The 17,852-nt window shown below is 41.4% G+C and overlaps 1 protein-coding gene across 1 annotated transcript in view; it reads right to left on the reverse strand.

Annotated features, from left to right (window-relative positions):
* Positions 1-17,852, reverse strand: part of Nhsl1 (NHS like 1) — a 232,096-nt gene that overhangs the window by 34,514 nt on the left and 179,730 nt on the right. The window contains 1 exon segment of the mRNA XM_051164464.1: positions 4,465-4,589. Coding sequence (XP_051020421.1) covers positions 4,465-4,589 — 125 coding nt within the window.

Consider the following 17,852-nt stretch of genomic DNA (forward strand, 5'->3'; position numbering starts at 1 on the left):
ACATCTATGGACTTCTAAGGTTCTTGGTTGCCTGTCTCATGGTCCTCACTGCTTCTCTCCTCTTTGCCCGCTACCTACCTGCCCTTCTCTCCAGCTGTTCCCACAGAAACCATACATACTATAGGCTCTGGACTTCTGCCCCTACTATCTACTAGAGATGTCTACCCAGGATATTCAGGGTGAGTGTTCTTATAGTTCATACCAACCTTTGCTCTAACGACACCTTCACTGAGTGCCTGTTGAATGCCTCCATCCAATATGGCAGTCTTGCTGGTCTAGAAGGATCCTAGCCATTGCTTTATTTATCCTCACGATGCTTATCACCACTGGTATTTACTATATTGTGCCAATTGCTCACTACTGTTATTCCTTTCAATGGCAGGGATCTTGTCTGGATCACTTGATGGAACCTTGTGATATGGGTCAATGCTTGGTGTATTGAGTTGCCTTATACATATTTGCTATAAATGAATGAATGAACTGTCTATTCAAAAAGATCAATCTTATTCCACTTCCAGCCTTCTAACCAGGAAACTGAAAGCCTTGCATGGCCTATGAAATATCTATAAAAACAGAGATGAAACCTAAAATTGTTGTCCCAGTGATAAAATTAAAAATAATAATAATCGAACTCTGATTCTTCACCTCTTCAACACTTACTGGATCTTATTCTTCAGTAATCTCTTACTTGATGCAACAGCTCAGGAAAGAAGACTTTTTCTTTCAAATATTACTAAACACCAAACACCTAGGTGTTCAAGGACACCAGACTGGATAGCTAATACTGCAATGAGTGCAAATGAGAGATTTTTTTTTAAGTTTAGTTATTAATAAAAAATTATTAATGAAAAATTTAGTTGTGTTCAAGGGTCTGTGTGCATGCATGTGAGTGTACATATGCGCACGCGCGTGCGCGCGTGTGTGTGTGTGTGTGTGTGTGTGAGTACATGCACAGGACAGAAAACAATGTGTGGGCTCCTCTCTTTCCTCCATATGGGTTCTGGGGATGGCAGGTCATCAAGCTTGGTGACAGGCACCTTCAGTAGATGAACCATCTCATCAGCCCAAAGTGCTTCACAGAATCAAGAAATTTATAAAAGTTAACATGACATAGAATGATTTATCCCTGAAAACAAGGGTGCTGAGGTGAGAAGAAAGAAGGAAAGGAAGCAAAGAAGGAAAGAAGATAGTAAGAAAGCTAAAGGGTGGAATAACGGAAGTAATGGAAGAAAGAAAACCAAACAGGAAATGGCAAAGGATGCTAGGTAAGGAGTTGGAAACTGGAACAAATAGGAATAAAGCACAGTGCCACACATGTATGAAGATGCCAGCACGTAACCCACTACTTTATATCCTAGCCTTAAAAAAAATAGTTTTAAAAAGGTAGAAAGAATAAAAAGCAATAGGTTAGATATGATGGTAGCATGGCTAATTGTAATCAACCTGACCATCTAGATTGACTGGGAAAGGATTCTCAATGAGGGATTGTCTAGATTAGGTTAGCTGGTGGACATGTCTATGAGAGACTGTCTTGATTAGTAGAAGACCTACCCACTGTGGGTGGCGCCATTCCCTGGATGGGGGATTGCATAAAAATGGAGACGTCAAGCTGAACACTAGTACACACGTATTCATTCCTTGCTCTCTGCTCTTGGCTTCAAGTTCTTGCCATCTTGACATCCCCACAATGATGAACGTAACCTGGAGTAAAACCTTCACCCTTGTACTTCTGTTGTCAGCATATTTTTATCACAGCAAAAAAGAAAAGAAACTAAGGTAGAAGGCATGGTTTGTTAGTTGTGACTTAATATGTATCTAACTAATGCTAACACATTTTATAATACAAGACAGCTTGACATCTACTTTAGTCTGAAACCCATTTACTGTGATCCCTCTTTTGGGGGAAGACCTTGGTCATGACTGGCAAGCATTCTACCTCTAAACAATTTCCTCAAACCAAAAGCGAACTTCTTAACAAACTGCCTTGAGATAAAATTTAGACTGAGCAACCAAAAGAAATGTGCTAATTCTTAGTGTATAGTGAAAAACAAGAAAAGAACAATTCCTTTTAAACATCAGCAATGTTGCATCCCAAGGACTTCAAGCTAAGGAACAAGTGTTAACCTGGAATTTTTAAAATCACAAAAGTAACAAAACTTTATGTGAGCAAAGAAGTAAGATTTTAAGATGGCTATGTGTTTTCCTGAGGACGCAAATATAGGAAGGCTGTGGTGCAGACACTGTTCATATCTGTGACTCAGAGAGGGCTGCAACGGTCTTAGAGAACAGGTCTTTTCCACATATGCCAGGGAGTCTCTGATCCACTTGATAAAAAAAGAAAGAACATGTGAGGGGCCTGGCAAGATGGCTCAGTGGATACAAGCACTTGCAATGCCAGCCTGATGTGGAACCTACAGTGGATGGAGTGGAGTCCCTAAAGTTTTCCTCTGTTCTATGTATACATCTATATTCTCTCTCTTTCTCTCTCTCTCTCTCTCACACACACACACACACACCATCACACCATCACACACACACACCATCACACACACACACACACCATCACACACACACACACCATCACACGCACACACCATCACACGCACACACCATCAAACGCACACACATCATCACACGCACACACACCATCACACACACACACACCATCACACACACCATCACACACACACACACCATCACACACACACCATCACACACACACACCATCACACACACACACACACACACCATCACACACACACACATACCATCACACACACATACACACATACACACATACCATCACACACACACCATCACACACACACCATCACACAACAATAAATAAACATTAAATTTTTTAAAAGGAAAGAAAAGAGTATGTATGCTTGAAGAGTTCTGGCTGTGGTCGTACTCTATGGTTCCTGGCCCAGGGGTGGAAGTGCAATCACATCTTGCTTCCTTGTCAGGGTGAGAAAGCAGCCAGTGCAAATGCAGAAACCAGGTCTCCAGTCTACTAAAGATCTCGCAGAGTTGCCAAGATAGAGCCAAGTTGTTGGCAGGGACCCCCTCACACTTGGGTACTCACAGCTTATACAACCAGCCCACTCTCGGACACCACTTCTGGCTTATTCCTAGGCAATACTTCTGGGCCCACCCCTGGCTTTTCCTCCTGTGGGGACCAGTGGACCTAGATACACACACATTTCAATGTACACTTCACTGCTGCTTTCCACTCTCTTTACGTCAATAAAGAGAATAGGAGGTTTTGATATTCATGAATAGATCAATTTTGAAATGGCTTGCCTATTCCATTATATAACAGTAAGCACCCATCTTTTGCCTTAGCAAAAAAGGCTTGTCTAATATGTGGATACACACACACACACACACACACACACACACACAGTGATAAAAATCCAGGTGGGGAAGAAGGCAATGGAAATCTGACACTCTCTTCTGTATCAGATGTATACTTCAAATACATATATAGCGGAAGGATACACTCTGATGTACTTTGTGTGTGCTACAAGAGGTAGCATGAGAAAAAGGAACCCATGGAGTCACTAAGTGAATTGGCCACTGTAATAGAACTAAGTAAAAGCATTACTTACATGCCTGGCCTATATCAAAAGACCACTTTGGACACAGTGGCTTTTACTTTTTTTGCTGGGGGTTTGAATATATGGTTTATGCTCTGTGGCACATATTGGCAAGCTTAGTCCAAAGAGAATGGTTTCAGGGGGATTTTTCCAGCAGTAAGACTATTAGGAGTTTTAGAGATTATTCGGGGTATGCTCTTGAAGGGAACTACGCTACTGCTTGTTGGACCCAGCCAGCTCCTGTCTTGCATCCTGTTATGAGATGTGACCTGTTCTCTGGCACCTTACTCCTGTCATTGCATCCACCATGATGTGATAGTCAAGACAGTCAAGAGGACTCTCACCAGAGCTGCCTGCCATGTCCGTAATCCCTCAAACTGCATCCTACACAGAACTCTCCTACTCGGAAACAGCCCTCTTTGGCATTCCATTATTGCTGAGGTGTAGCTGACTGGAACAGAGCTCTTTGAGAACTGACTGAGCTCCCGTCATATGAAATCCAAAACATTTTGGAAAGACATCTTTAGCTAACCAATAAATATTCAAAATATACAAGTAGACACTGTAAATATAGCTTTGTTGCATTTCTTGGATCCTGAACCCATCTCTCTTTTTTTTTATATACAAATGAGAATAATTTTACATTTGAGGAAAAATGACAGATACAAGCATTGAGAACTTCTGATGGGCTCTTTACCCATTTCCCCATCAGGATGAAATCACACACAGTCAGGGCACTTTTGTCAAAACCAAGAAACGAACTCATGGCAACACTCAACTGAATGAAGGGTCTACTCTGAGTCTGTCAGCTCTCCTCGGCTATAGGGTGCAATACAGGTGCACATGCAGAATTTAGCCTCACCTTTCGATCTGTTTCTGCATCTTCATCTTGATAATCATCGCATGGGCTGGAGCTGGCTGCAAAGGTGGGTCCCTGAGAATAGTATTGAGAACTTCGGCAGCCATCTCGCCTCAGCTTGTCACATTCTGCAAGAGGAGATGGGCAGTGAGGGGAAGAAGTCATCAGAAGCCAGCATGTCTTGAGATCACTTTATTTAATCTTTCCAGTAATCTTTTCCTAAGTAAAATAGGATTTCAAAATAATGATGTAAATGATTAAGGGTTATTAAGGCACCAAGTATCACATTAATGCACTTTAAATGGATCTTCAGAGTGCATCACAACTCTATGTGGTAAACACTTGTCAGCAACTCTCTTCTCAGGAAATTGAAGGCTAGCATAATTAAAACACATGTTCAGTAGGCTAGGCAAGGAAGCAGTGAACTCAGAATTTTACCCCAGGGCCTTAGTTACTGTACTATAATTGGTGCCACAGAACAACTAGTCATATCATAAGGGCTTTTCAAAACACAAAACACAAGTAATGGCCAAGCCTTGCTTATTTCTAGGACTTTGCAAAAGTGACTTGAGGGATGACATAATGACTGTGATCTCTCTCACTCTACAGAGAGACAGAGTGGTGGGGGGGGGGGGAAGGGGGGGGGGGGGAGAAAAAGAGGAGACTAGCACAGGACACGGGAAATGAAACTCACAGCTCTGAAGAAACTAAGCAAGTGCTATATCGCTCAGACTGCATTTTAATTTTGATATCAAATTCACTGTGAGAATTTCATAGGAAGCTGTGCATTAGCTTGAGATATCTGCCAGTCCAGAGTCCAGCAGCCTGGACAGTAACAGGTCCATGTGCCTTGACTGTGTGGAGGCTGGGGCCTCAGACTGTGCCCTCAAAGGGAAGCCCCTGCAGGGAGGACTCTCATCATCTGGGCCTGTGGGTGGGAAAGGCACTGATGGCTTCTCAGAGCAGGAGGAGCTGTTCTCTTGCTACCCAAACCCATCAAAGGAGCAATTCCCAGGCAAGAGGAGCTGTTATGTGGTTCCCTTAAAAAAACAACTTTCTAATGCAGGGGAAAAAAAAAAAAGTCTTTTCCTAAAAGTTTTCTCTTTATAGAGCTTTTTAAAGCCATATACCTAAAAGCAAAGAACCAAGCTACGGCCTCTCCACAGCACCTGTGTAACAGGACCTATGTCCTTCGCTAGAGGAGGACAGTCACTTCAGAGAGAGATAAAAATATGAGGCTTTTGTTGTTGCTGTTTATGAACGGAGAATAGAAGCCATCATTCTTCTTTACTGTAAATCTGAATTTAAAACAAACAAACAGAAACCATATGTCATGACAAGAGTCATGAAGCTCTCTGAAAATGTCAAGGAAACTGGAAAGTGAACATCATGAAACAGCTAAGTAACATGACACGAGTCAGTTATGCGAGGGCAACTATTTAGAACACTCTCTGGAAAGCATTCTTCAACTATCTGAAACTTTCAAGAGTCCAACAATTTTTAAAATTACATTTGCTTATGGATTTTTTTTTATCATGCCCTTGTAAGTGAAAATTCACTCATGCAATCTAGGCCTTTAGGCAGAGAAATATTTTAACAATTCCCCAACAGTTATCAGTGTCTCTAAGATAAACACAGATGAACTATATCCTCATCCTCCTGAGATAGTGTAACAGGAAACACAAAAAATAGTTTTCAAATGGTATTCTCGGCAGATTTCTGGGAATCTTAAATATTTTATTTGATTTTTTAAAAAATACTTTATGGAAAGGCTAAAAGCAATAACACTCAATTCAATAGTTTTACATACCACATTTTAACACAATCCAGAGGGCTTAGTACTTAGTTTCTGCTCACTTTCCTATGGCCCTAGAAATGAGTTGTTCCAACCATCTCTGTAACGCTGAGTCTTTTAAGGCTGGAACAAACCTTACAAGATGAGCCACTATTAACCATTATCACCTACAGCTACTAACTTATGCAATGCAGGCTTTTCAAAAACTTGACAAATAAAGATAGAAGCAAAAAAACCTTTAAACTAAACTCTTGTTCACCGGAACCTTTTCCGGCCACTCTAATTAACTGTGTGGAGAGTCTGAATAGAGGCACACACCTGTAACCCCAGTACTGGGGAGGTGACAGAAAGAACAAAGGTTCAAGGCCAGCCCTGCACTAATCCAGACTATTTTTGCTTTATGTTTATATTTGAAATATAAAATATTTCCTTTGGAAGTGGGGACTCCTGGGCTAGCCTATTTCTAAGGGTGATATTAGTTCTTATACTCGGGAAAAAATGGCTAATAGAATTAAACACAACTAAAAATGATTAGTACAGAACATGTTAAATCTTAAAACCCCAAAAGACTTCCAAATAGCCAGTATTCATTAAAAATCATAGAAGGTTAGCAACTATGAGTTTTGTACTTCCAGAGCGTGGTACCTTTAGCCATCCTGTGTGAAAGATAGTGCATGTTTTTCTATCGTAACATTCGCATCAGAGAAATGTATACACTGAGGTCTAACAAGTACTAGTGGAACAAACACAACCGTATGCTGAGCCTGAGATTAAAGGAGGTAGTGTAAATTTAAGAACCGGCAGATAATCTCCCCTCCCGCCCCCCATTACATCCCCCCCCCCCAATCTTTCTTATCCAATTTCTGAAATGAAGTAAGCTCACAAAATTCCGGTGTCATTTATTCCAACCACTAGGGGATATTTAGGAGGATTTCCTTTATCAGCTTACAATGTTATCTTGGCTTTGTTCATTAAAGCACTGTGGCAGAATGAGACATATGCAGACCAAACCACCACGAATAAACAAAGACTCTTCAAACATAATAACCAGAGTAACTTAACTACAAGCCAGTGCCTAATTTACAACCAGGTTAAATGGCAAGAGAGACACAAGATCCTAAGTGTAAAAAGGAGAACCATGTTTAGCACACACTCTTGAAATAAAAAGGTAGGCTAAAAACTGATCTACTGTTCTTGAAGGACTGCTTGGATTAGGATAACTGTTTGTTGAGGCTTCTGTTTTCCCAACTATAAAATTGCCCTTCCCTCTTTTCATGGAGGAAAAGAAGTTCTCTGGCATAAAGAACAAGCGCAACCATTTCCAGTAAACCAGATGTTTAGGTGCAGAAAGAAAGAGGAAGTTCATAAACAAGGCAGCTGTCTAACCATCCCATGAATATAACTTGAATTTAACATGAATGACAAAAGAATCTACTACAAAAGAGAGGCACAGCCTGAGCTTGAATCCCTAGCATGACCATAAAAAGCTGGGCACAGAACACACACCTGCAATCCCAGTACTGGGGAGGCACACAGAAGGATCCCCAGTCTAGCCTGTCAGCTCCAGTCTCAAAACACAAGGGGTGGAGAGACAGAGTGCAAGGGAGGGGGCTCAATAGAGCATTTCTACACAAGAGAGAAGTCCTGCGTTTGGATTCCTAGAACACACATGAAGGTATGTATGGCCAGGCATACTTAACTCCATGTTCAGTGAGAGATCCTGCCTCGAAGAATTACGTGGATCTTGGTAGAGGAAGACACTGGCATTCTCCTCTGGCCTCCATATGGACATACACAATACACCACACACACACAGACACACACACACACACACACACACACACACACACACACACACACACACACACACACACACACACATTAGGGAATGACTGAAGATACCTGATGTTAATCTCTGCACATACACATATGCACACATACACACCTCACATAAAATTTGAAACATAATCTATTAAAATAGGTTTTCAAGAGCTATTTTCAAAGTTCATTTCTCTCTGATACTCTTACTCAATTTCCTCTTTCTGGTATTACTGCTTATAAACTTCCTCACACAATCACAATGAACTAGAATACACAGTAGCTACAAATAGTCCCAGATTCTGAGTGCCTTAACTTTACAATTTCAAAATCTCAGTGGCAGAAAGTAGCTATACTTCCCTCATACAGCTGAAGCTGGCAGTGGGTCTGGTCCCCGTCCCCACCTAAAGATAAGGCAGACAGAGGCTCACCTCACCTGGTACTTGAAGTGAGAATCTGGCCTTCCTCACACTGGCTCTGATGCCCAGAAGTTACAGGCGCTCCATCCACTCCAATGGTGTTGGGTAAAACAAGCCAGATAGCGAGATCTAACTTCAAGGAAGACAGGAAATACAGCCCTGCCTCTGGCAGGAGGAGGAAAATGATCATACTCCAGAACAATCTAGAAGATCCTACCAAAAGGAAGGATGGCACTGAGTCTAGTTTCCAGATTTTTGTTTCCTCTTCTCTCAGCATATTGTTATTTCCAATCCTTCTAAAAGAGCCTTCTGGCAAGCAACTTCCAACTTCAGCAAAAATCCACCTTTTTGTTTTGTAAAGGGGACTCATTTTTATTAAGAGTATGCATTAGAGCAGTCAAGGAGAGTCGGAATCCAAACTGGAACTTCTCTTTCCAAGAAGCTACAGTGAGATTAATTTAACAAATACTTTCCTGTCCTCTCTCTGCTCTGGTTCATTACTGAAAGTTGGAAAGAAACTACATAGCTAGATTTTCTTGGCTATAAAATTATTAAGATTCTGAGTTTGTTGTTTGCTGTTGTTTTTGTTTTTAGCAAATTTACCTACATTCTCACCAAAACAGCACAAAGCTGTGAGTACTTCTTTCCCTAAGAATGCAAAAACACTCCTAATAATAGGGTTCTCTCATTGTTAATGGCTGGGACCTTTCTAACACACCTTCAGTCCAAAATAGGGCTAAATCATTCAGACTAATTTAACTTCAAGATTTATAAAAAGGATTACACGTCTAATTAATTTTATATGACACAAAGCTTCATGATTAAGAGTGGTTTTACAACCAGGTGCAGTGGTGCACACCTGTAATCCCAGTACTGGGAAGGCACAGGCAGGCAGATCTCTTTGAGTTCAAGGATAGCTTGAACTCCAAAGCGAGTCTAGGACAGTCAAGGCTACATACACAGAGAAACCTCCTGTTGGGGGGGGTGGGGGGGAGTGAGAGGAGGAAGAGTAGTTTTATTCTAGAAGGTGGTTTTACTCTAGAAGAGTTTCAGCCAGGTACTCAGTAATATATTGCAACTTATCAGAGCAAAGAGGTTCTCTGGTCTAAAAGTATGATTTATACATTGAACTATGTCCTCTCAAAAAATACAAAGATGTGTTCAGCCTCTGTGCCTATATCCTTCCTTGGAAATGAAAGCCTTCCAGGTAGAGCCAGGCTAAGATGAGGTTGTTTAGCGTGGGGTCTAGTGAAACATGACTGACGTCCTTATAGGAAGAGATAATAGAGACTTGGGGGGGGGGGCGGCGGGAACAGCCACATGAAGCTCAAGGCTGAGTTTGGAGCTAACAGGGGCCACCAGAGACTGGAAGGGGCAAAGAACCTTCCCAGTGAGGACTGAGGAAGCATGTCTTTGGCACCAGTGTCATTTGAACTTTCCATCCCTAGCCCTATGAGATAAAACATTTCTTTTGTCTTAAACCACCCAGGTTTATAATACATCATTGTGACAACCCCGAAGTATTAGCATAGGAGAAGCTAGGGAATTCTAAGACAAGGAAGAGGTTAACAAAGATCTTTCCAGAAGTCTGTGTTGACAGGAACCTTGGTGTTACCAAATGGAAAAACACTTTGACACAAACTGGGCGTAACAGGCACCCACTTGTCTACTCAATAGCTGTGTAACCCTGGGAAAGTAATATCTGCTTATCTGAGGTATTCACCTGCAGGTCCCGAGGAAAGCGATCCTTCTGATAGGAAAGCGTAGATGTGACAACTCACAGAATCCTAACAGTAACTACTACCATGCATTAGATATACCTACTCTGAGGGGCTTTCTGTGTCACCACTCTAAGATCATTACACATAAAGTCAATTACTCTTCATGACCCTAAGAGACGATGACTGGAACACTCACATTTTACACATGAAAACTTAAGAGACAGAAATATAGCTTGCTGTGCTGCAGGTGGTGGGACCATCATTAGAATCCTAGTGTTCTGGCCTCAGGTCTCATTTTCTCTCTGGGCGTAATAACATACATAACTTCATTGCTTAGGATGGGAGATTACATCATCTTCATCTCTCTCTGGACTTCTGCTAGGGTTTATATTCTCCCATCAAATTCATGCTGTGATCTAACTGCTACTGTGATGATAATGGGACTGGGAACTTTAAGAGATGCATGAATGCTCTAGTCATGAGGACTTTACTCACAGACTAATGCCACTATTCTGCAAAGAGACTGCAGTAGCAGGAACAGGTATTTCCTCTACCCTCTCTCTGCCTTTGGATCACTTACTATAGCAAGATGTCCCTTATCGGAGCTTGGATTTCCCAGACTTCAGAACTAAGAGCAAAGGGTCATCTGCCCCTTTGAGGCTGACCTCAAATCCTCAATTGCACAAAGCATTCCCTCATGACTCCAACCCCCGCCTGCCTCCACACACCTGACATCCCACCGCCCCTGCGCTACGGTGAAGTTGTCAATATTATAGTGGTAATGCTGTACCTTCATGACTTATTTCTCATGACAGTTGCCTTCTACTCACAAGCCACTGTAATCACCTCTATCTTCATTAATATGATTTCTTCCCCTCTCCTTCTAGGTTTTAGGGTCTTTAAAGGAAGAAGCCATATCTCATGCATTTTTAGGTCCTACTGTGCCTCACATGTAACAATGGCTCAACTTATGCCTCTTTTAAAGAAGAAGAAATAGAAGTTTATGGACGCACAAGAGCAGTTATTGCCAAAGAGGCAAAAATCATAGCTGCAGGAAGTCATCAGCTCCCAAGATAGTTTTCTCTCCTCTTAGGTATGATGGCTTCAGGGCATAGCCTCCTGACTCCAAGTAACCTATTAATTCAGCAAAACAGTTCTCACGACCTACCACATGCCAAGCACTGTTAGAAGGAGAGGAAATTTCCACAGAGAACAGAAAAGATTCTAGTCCACAGAGCTTATGTTCTGACATGTGCATAGACAACAAATAAAAATTGTAAATTGTTGTTATCAGGTCCTAAGTAGTAAACAGAAGAGAAGACCGAGAAGGGAAGAGGAGGTGACGGGGTTGATGACCCACTGCAGGACAAGCTTCAGGGAAATGTGGCATCTGAGAACGGAAATTGCTTCTACTTCCTTGAGAAAGAAGTAGACGTGAAGATGGTTAAGACTAAGAGAAGAGCAAAAGGACTAAGATGAGGTTTGGCAGGAAAGAAAGGATAGCCACGAGCAAGGCCTTGTGAGTTACCATCAGAACTTATAACACAAAGCACAGGGGTAGCCTTGGGTAGCTCAGAACAGAAACGTAGCATGACTATACACGCCATGACCATCTTATTGCCACGAATTCCAGACTTAAAACACTGGGATTCAATTTAGACTATGCAGCTATATGAAGTCTGAATAAACCATGGTAGAGTTTTAACGAAAAGAAGTCACCAGTGAGACAAGGATCACCTGGCATTTATCACCAATGTCTATAACTCATAAGTAATTTCTTTCTCATATATTTAATCTGTAAACTAAGGTTCCCAGGGGCAGGGGAAAAACATCCATATACTGTTAAGCATTCTATATTACCTTGGGCTATCTCTGGTGCACTAATTAGCCATATCACCCACCTCTACATGGGACCTAACAGCCTACTGTCACAATTTAGTAAGTTGTTTTGGAATGTACAAAGAGTTCCCCTAACTTCCACCAATCCAGAGGCTAAGAATGCCAGCAGAAAGTACCAGAGTCTAGAAGAGATTTCCCTAATTTCTATCACTCACCTACCAATGTATGTGGGTGTGTGTATGGGAGCCTTGATTTATAACATTCTTTGTTCTGTTACTATAAAATTTTCATGAAGGGCTAGCCAGATGGCTCAGTGGATAAAGGTGCTCACCTCCCAACAGTACAAGTCTGGCAACTGGAGTTCAATCCTCAGACAGCATTTAAAGGTAACAAAAGAGAACAAATTCCATAAAATTGTACTCTGCCCTCTATATGCATGGTGTAACACACATGCTCCTGTCCCTACATCAATAATAATAATTAACTTAATTTTTAAAGCCTTCATGAAACTGCTATCACAATGAAACATGCCATTTGTGGCATTTGTGTCCCAGGCCATAGTCACTTGCATTGGCTATAGAATAAACTATCTTACTCCTTTAAGGTGAGAGCTGAGTTTATCTATTTTGACAAACCCCATGAAAGAAGGTCTGCTATGCATTATAATGTTTCTTAGGGTCTGGAGAGATGGCTCCACAGTTAAGAGTAGTGGCTACTCTCCCAAAGATCCATATTTGATTCCTAGAACCCATATCACAACTCACCACCATCTGTAATTACAGTTCTACGGAAAGGGATGCCCTCAGGCCTCCTCAGGCACCAGGTATACACATGGCACACAAACATACACGCAGAGAAACATCCATAAACATGCACTAAAATAATTTTAAAGTGTTTAAAAAAATTTTAATGTTTCTTGAAGTTCCTACAATGATTTGGAAATCACTGGGTAAATTTGAGGGTAAGATTTTAACTTCAACAGATAGCTCTAATGCCTATGACTTCAGACTGAAGATGCAGCTCAGAGTTAGAGCACTAGCTTTATATTCACAGGGTTCAATCTGTAGCCTGAAATAAAAAAAATAAATTTTTTAAAAATTTCCCTTTAACAAGATGCTGGGTGTTATAGGGAAGAAGAGGAAACAGAAATTGAGTGCATAGTGGGAATAAAATGGGACTGTTTTTCTATTCTCTGAGAAGATAATATAGTCATATAAATGGGGGGGGGCTAAAAGAACACCAAAAGGAAAAAAAAAATGTTTACTGGATTGATAAACCATGTAAGAAAGACAGTTGGATAATCAAAGAAGAATTGGCAATCAAAAATGCCAAAAGGAACGAGTAAGTTTTCTACCTTGTCATTTTCCAGGCCAGTATGAGTGTGTCCTCCGTGGCGAGTTGGGAGACTCTGAGATCAAGAGCGTGATCCCGGATGCCACAGCAGCGTACGGTTCTAGCCATGCCGGGTTTTAACATCTGAATATAGTTTATCTTGGGTAGTATTAAATCTATCCTAATTCTCTTACTAGAATTCAAGGTCATAAGACTGTGGTGGACTCCAGTTCCAGCATTAATTTATAAGAAGACAGCCATAACGTGCTGCTCCAGTGAAGGTGCCCTACCAGGGGCCAGCAGCCAGGACATTCATTGTTTTCAGATCGCTGATTTTCAAAGCCAATATTCCTGACCTTTTTTTTTTAAACAGAAAGTCCTATGCTGTCATTTCTTCATTAGTGTTTAAAATAGCTGTGTGTGCACTAAAGGAAAGTGTGTAGTTGATCTGCCTCCTAGATCAGGACACCCAAGTGCAACATTTCCAATAGTCCAGGTTGTTATATTTCTGTCCTAGTTGCTTTTCATTAGATTAAGAATCACAGGGTCTACGGCCAGCGCTAGTACATCTTCATCTCAGTCCAGCAGAATGAGAATACATGGGCTATAGGGATTTAGGTCTAGAATAAAATCAATTCCAGCCTAACGGTGCACAAGCTATGACACAGCTAAAAGAATTTAGTTTTGCACTTGTAAGGAAGCACATAGGAAAAACTGACTGCACTTAAACATTATGTAAGTATTCAAAAATGTTTCCTTAATGAAAATCAACCCAAAATACAATTTTTGAATTGACCTCTCACTTCATTAATTTATTGGGTTTGACAAGATTGGAAAAGAGAAAGAAATCTAACTGATTCCACATGCTACTTATGGATAATGAATTTGCCAAAAGTACATTTGGGTTTTCCAAAAATTCTTTAAAGCAGTTAATGTCAATTTATTTAAATTGTTTTTAAGCATCAACAAACTTGAAGATAATTAAGAGCCCATAGATGTGCCAGCAATTTTCAAGTGACTCACTCATTCAGTGAATTAAATATAAATCTTGTCCATAGGTATTTTTCTAGATAATATGACAGAAATTTTAAATGCTAAGGATTCAGATAAACATACACCCTTTTGGTTTACTGTTGGACTAATGATCATTCTTTTCCTCACTTTCAACTAGGAGTTGTTATGCAATTATACAAAGATACTTAACTTTGGCATCAACACACATTATTGCATTCCAAGTACTAAAATCAGAGCTATCTTGCGATGCATGTATATTCAATGCAAAGACCAGTTTCTCACTAACCATTACTTCAAGGACACTCAGCATCCAAAGCAACATAAAACACACACACACACACAAAAATCAAAATAAAAAAAGTATAGCTTTCTGGGGAAACTTCCAGCCTAAGCCTTTCCAGGTGTTCTAAAAGTGGGTGTCTGATCCTGGTGCATACAGAGACAATGTCCCAGCTGTCAGAGAAAGATAGGCTTGATTTTGGGTGAAGAGAGTTGACCCAGTCTGAGAGAAGGCTACTCTGCCCCAAGTGTCAAGGGAGGAGAAGACTCCTGGCAGGAGTGAATCTTACATTGTCTAAAGAGGGGAGGGGAAAGTTAACCAGAGTTTTGTTTCAGAAGAAAAATGGGGGAAGGCAAGTCAAACAACCATGGGGACTGTGATTCTGCTGGCAGGCTCTCTGTCTCTGTCTCTCTCTGTGTCTCTCTGTCTGTCTGTCTGTCTGTCTGTCTGTCTGTCTGTCTCTCTCTCTCTCTCTCTCTCTCTCTCTCTCTCTCTCTCTCTGTGTGTGTGTGTGTCTGTCTGTCTGTCTGTCTGTCTCTCTCTGTCTCTCTTTCTGTCTCTATCTGTCTGTCTGTCTGTCTCTCTCTCTCTCTTTCTCGTGTGTGTGTGTATGTGTGTGTGTGTACACTTATGGGTACATGTGCACATGGAGATTGATACTTGGTAAGTGTCTTCCTCAATTACTTCCCCACTTTATAATTTTGAGGTATAAAATCTCCCACTAAATCAATTTGGCCAGACTGGCTAACCAGCATGGCCCAGGATCCTTCTATCCCTGCCTCCCCAGCATTAGGATTATAGACATGCACCCAAATCTGACTTTTTAACCTATGCCTGGGGATCAGAACTCAGGTCATCATTTTTGAATGGTAGGCCATCTCCACCACCCCTTAACCCTTTTCTCAGTAAGCCTCTGAATGTTCTTCTACATCTGGGGCCATGATAACTGAAGGGAAAGCAGTGTAAGTAGGCAGAGACACACGTAAGAGAGACAAAAAGGTCCAGTTTCTCAAGTCACTTCTGCAGGGCAGCAGGTTTTATTCCAAGCTTCAAGGTACTTTAACTAAGTACGTTCACCTGACTTGGACAGTAGTTCTCCAGATTAAGGTGCCTTGGAATCCCCAGGAAAGCTAACTAAGGCGTTGTCAGTTCTGCTCCCAGTGTTCAGTTTGGGTCAGAGCACAAGAACATTCATTTCTTACAAGGCCCCGGGTGATGCTTGTGCTGCTAGCCCATGGGCCATCATATGAGAGTATGGTTCAGAGGCAGCGAACTGTCTACAAAACTAAAAATGGCTGGTGAGATACCACTTAGGTGAGGACAAGAGTAAAAAAAGTCTTCTCTACTTGTAGGAGGCATCAAGCAGGGACCCCCCCCCCAAAGAGGACAATAGAATTTTTATACTTACAGACATCTCACATACTTAAATATAAGAAATTATTTTAAAGGGGAACCGAGTAGCAAGATTACCCATGCCCAAAATATACACACACGCGTGCACGCGCGCACACACGCGCGCACACACACACACACACACACACACACACACACACAAGCTCGCGCATGCATAACATTTTTTAAAGTCCAAAAAGGAAAGGGGGTGAGCTTACTTCATTAAGTCTCAGTAGACAGTATTTTAGCAAGACAGGGTGAAGATGAATTTGGCTAACAAGCTACAGATCAGTGTGGGAAGAGGAACATTGTATATGGCATCTACTTTTATTTCCTGTTTTGTTTCATGAAAAGCTTTAGTTCCGTTACTTATAGAGGTATTTTGCTTATAAAGATGACCTTAAAATGTTCGGTAGTCTTAACTTGTATTTGAATGTCCCAGTTCAACTCCAAACACAGGGGTAGCTTCCTGCAGGCTATTGCCATCTCTTACTTGAAAACTGCTTCTACACTGAAGTTCCCCTAACTACAAACTTTCAACACAGGGCTAAATTGAGCCATTTAACAACAGCGAGTCAGATTATGTGACTCTTGAGTTCCAATTTCTCCAGTGGCTTTCCATATTCTAAATGGAAATACCAAAGACTTCCTAACTAAGCCCTAAGTGAACTCACTGAGTGTAGGTACATGGCAGGTACCCAGCAAGTTCTAAAACAAACGAACAACTCCCCGTATTCACTTGCTAGTGTGCCCTTAAATGGGTAATGAAGGTAGCCACAACAGAGGTGCTAATCCATCACTCATTACACGTTATCCTTGGTCACACTTAGTTTACTCAAGGCATATGGTCTGTCTGTCTAGTTGATAGTCTGTGTGTCATCAGTTTAAGGACACTATACATTTCAGGGGGGTAAGGGCATAGGTTTGGATAAGGAAAAAAACAGAATTTAATAACCTCCCAGTAAATGGGCCCTTTCGAAGCTTATGGCCAGAGAAGAGTAGAGGAAGAACAGGTGCAATGAGGCAATGGCATTCAGTGCTCAGTCAGGGTATCCACGCAAAGAAACTGAATCTCAGCAGTATCTCAAGAAGACTACTACAGTTTGGAAATGAAATATCTCCAGAGGCTTATGTGTTAAAGGATTAGACTCCAGCCAAGGTTCTGAAGTGGGGATCTAGGAAAATGAAAGGATCCCCGGGGCTCTGACTTAACTAATAATCCATTGATGGGTTCATAATTGAATGGACTAATTAAGTGGTAGAAATTGTGAACTATAGGTCCCGGACAGGAGGAAGCAGGTGACTAGAAACGTCCTTTTGAAGGGCAGGGCTTGTTTCCCAGCATCTATCTTTCTCCTCGTTTCCCCCCACTGTGAAGTGGATACCCTGCTCCAAATGCCTGGCATGTCACTAAAATGTTCTGCATTACTACTGGCCTATGGGGGGAAAAAATGAAGTTATCCAGCCAAGAACCGAACCCTCTGAAATGCGGGGCAAAAATAAATCTCTTCTCTCCTAAGTCCTTTACTTCATGCATTTTGTCACAGTGATGAAAAGCCAGCACACCAACTACCCAGATGCTAAAATTAAAACGCTAACTGCATCATGGATAATTCCCAGAAGCTTTCTGGCCAGCTAGAATAGATCGATCTCCAAGGAAAACCAAATTCCCATTAAAAAGTACCAGAGTCAAGTTTTGGGGAAGAATAAGGTAGGAGAAGAGATGATGACAGAATGTCACCAATGAAATAAAAGGCTTTTCTGCTAAAGGAGACAGGCAA

Source organism: Acomys russatus, chromosome 21 (genome assembly GCF_903995435.1).
Source record: "Acomys russatus chromosome 21, mAcoRus1.1, whole genome shotgun sequence".
Taxonomy (NCBI): Eukaryota; Metazoa; Chordata; class Mammalia; order Rodentia; family Muridae; genus Acomys; species Acomys russatus.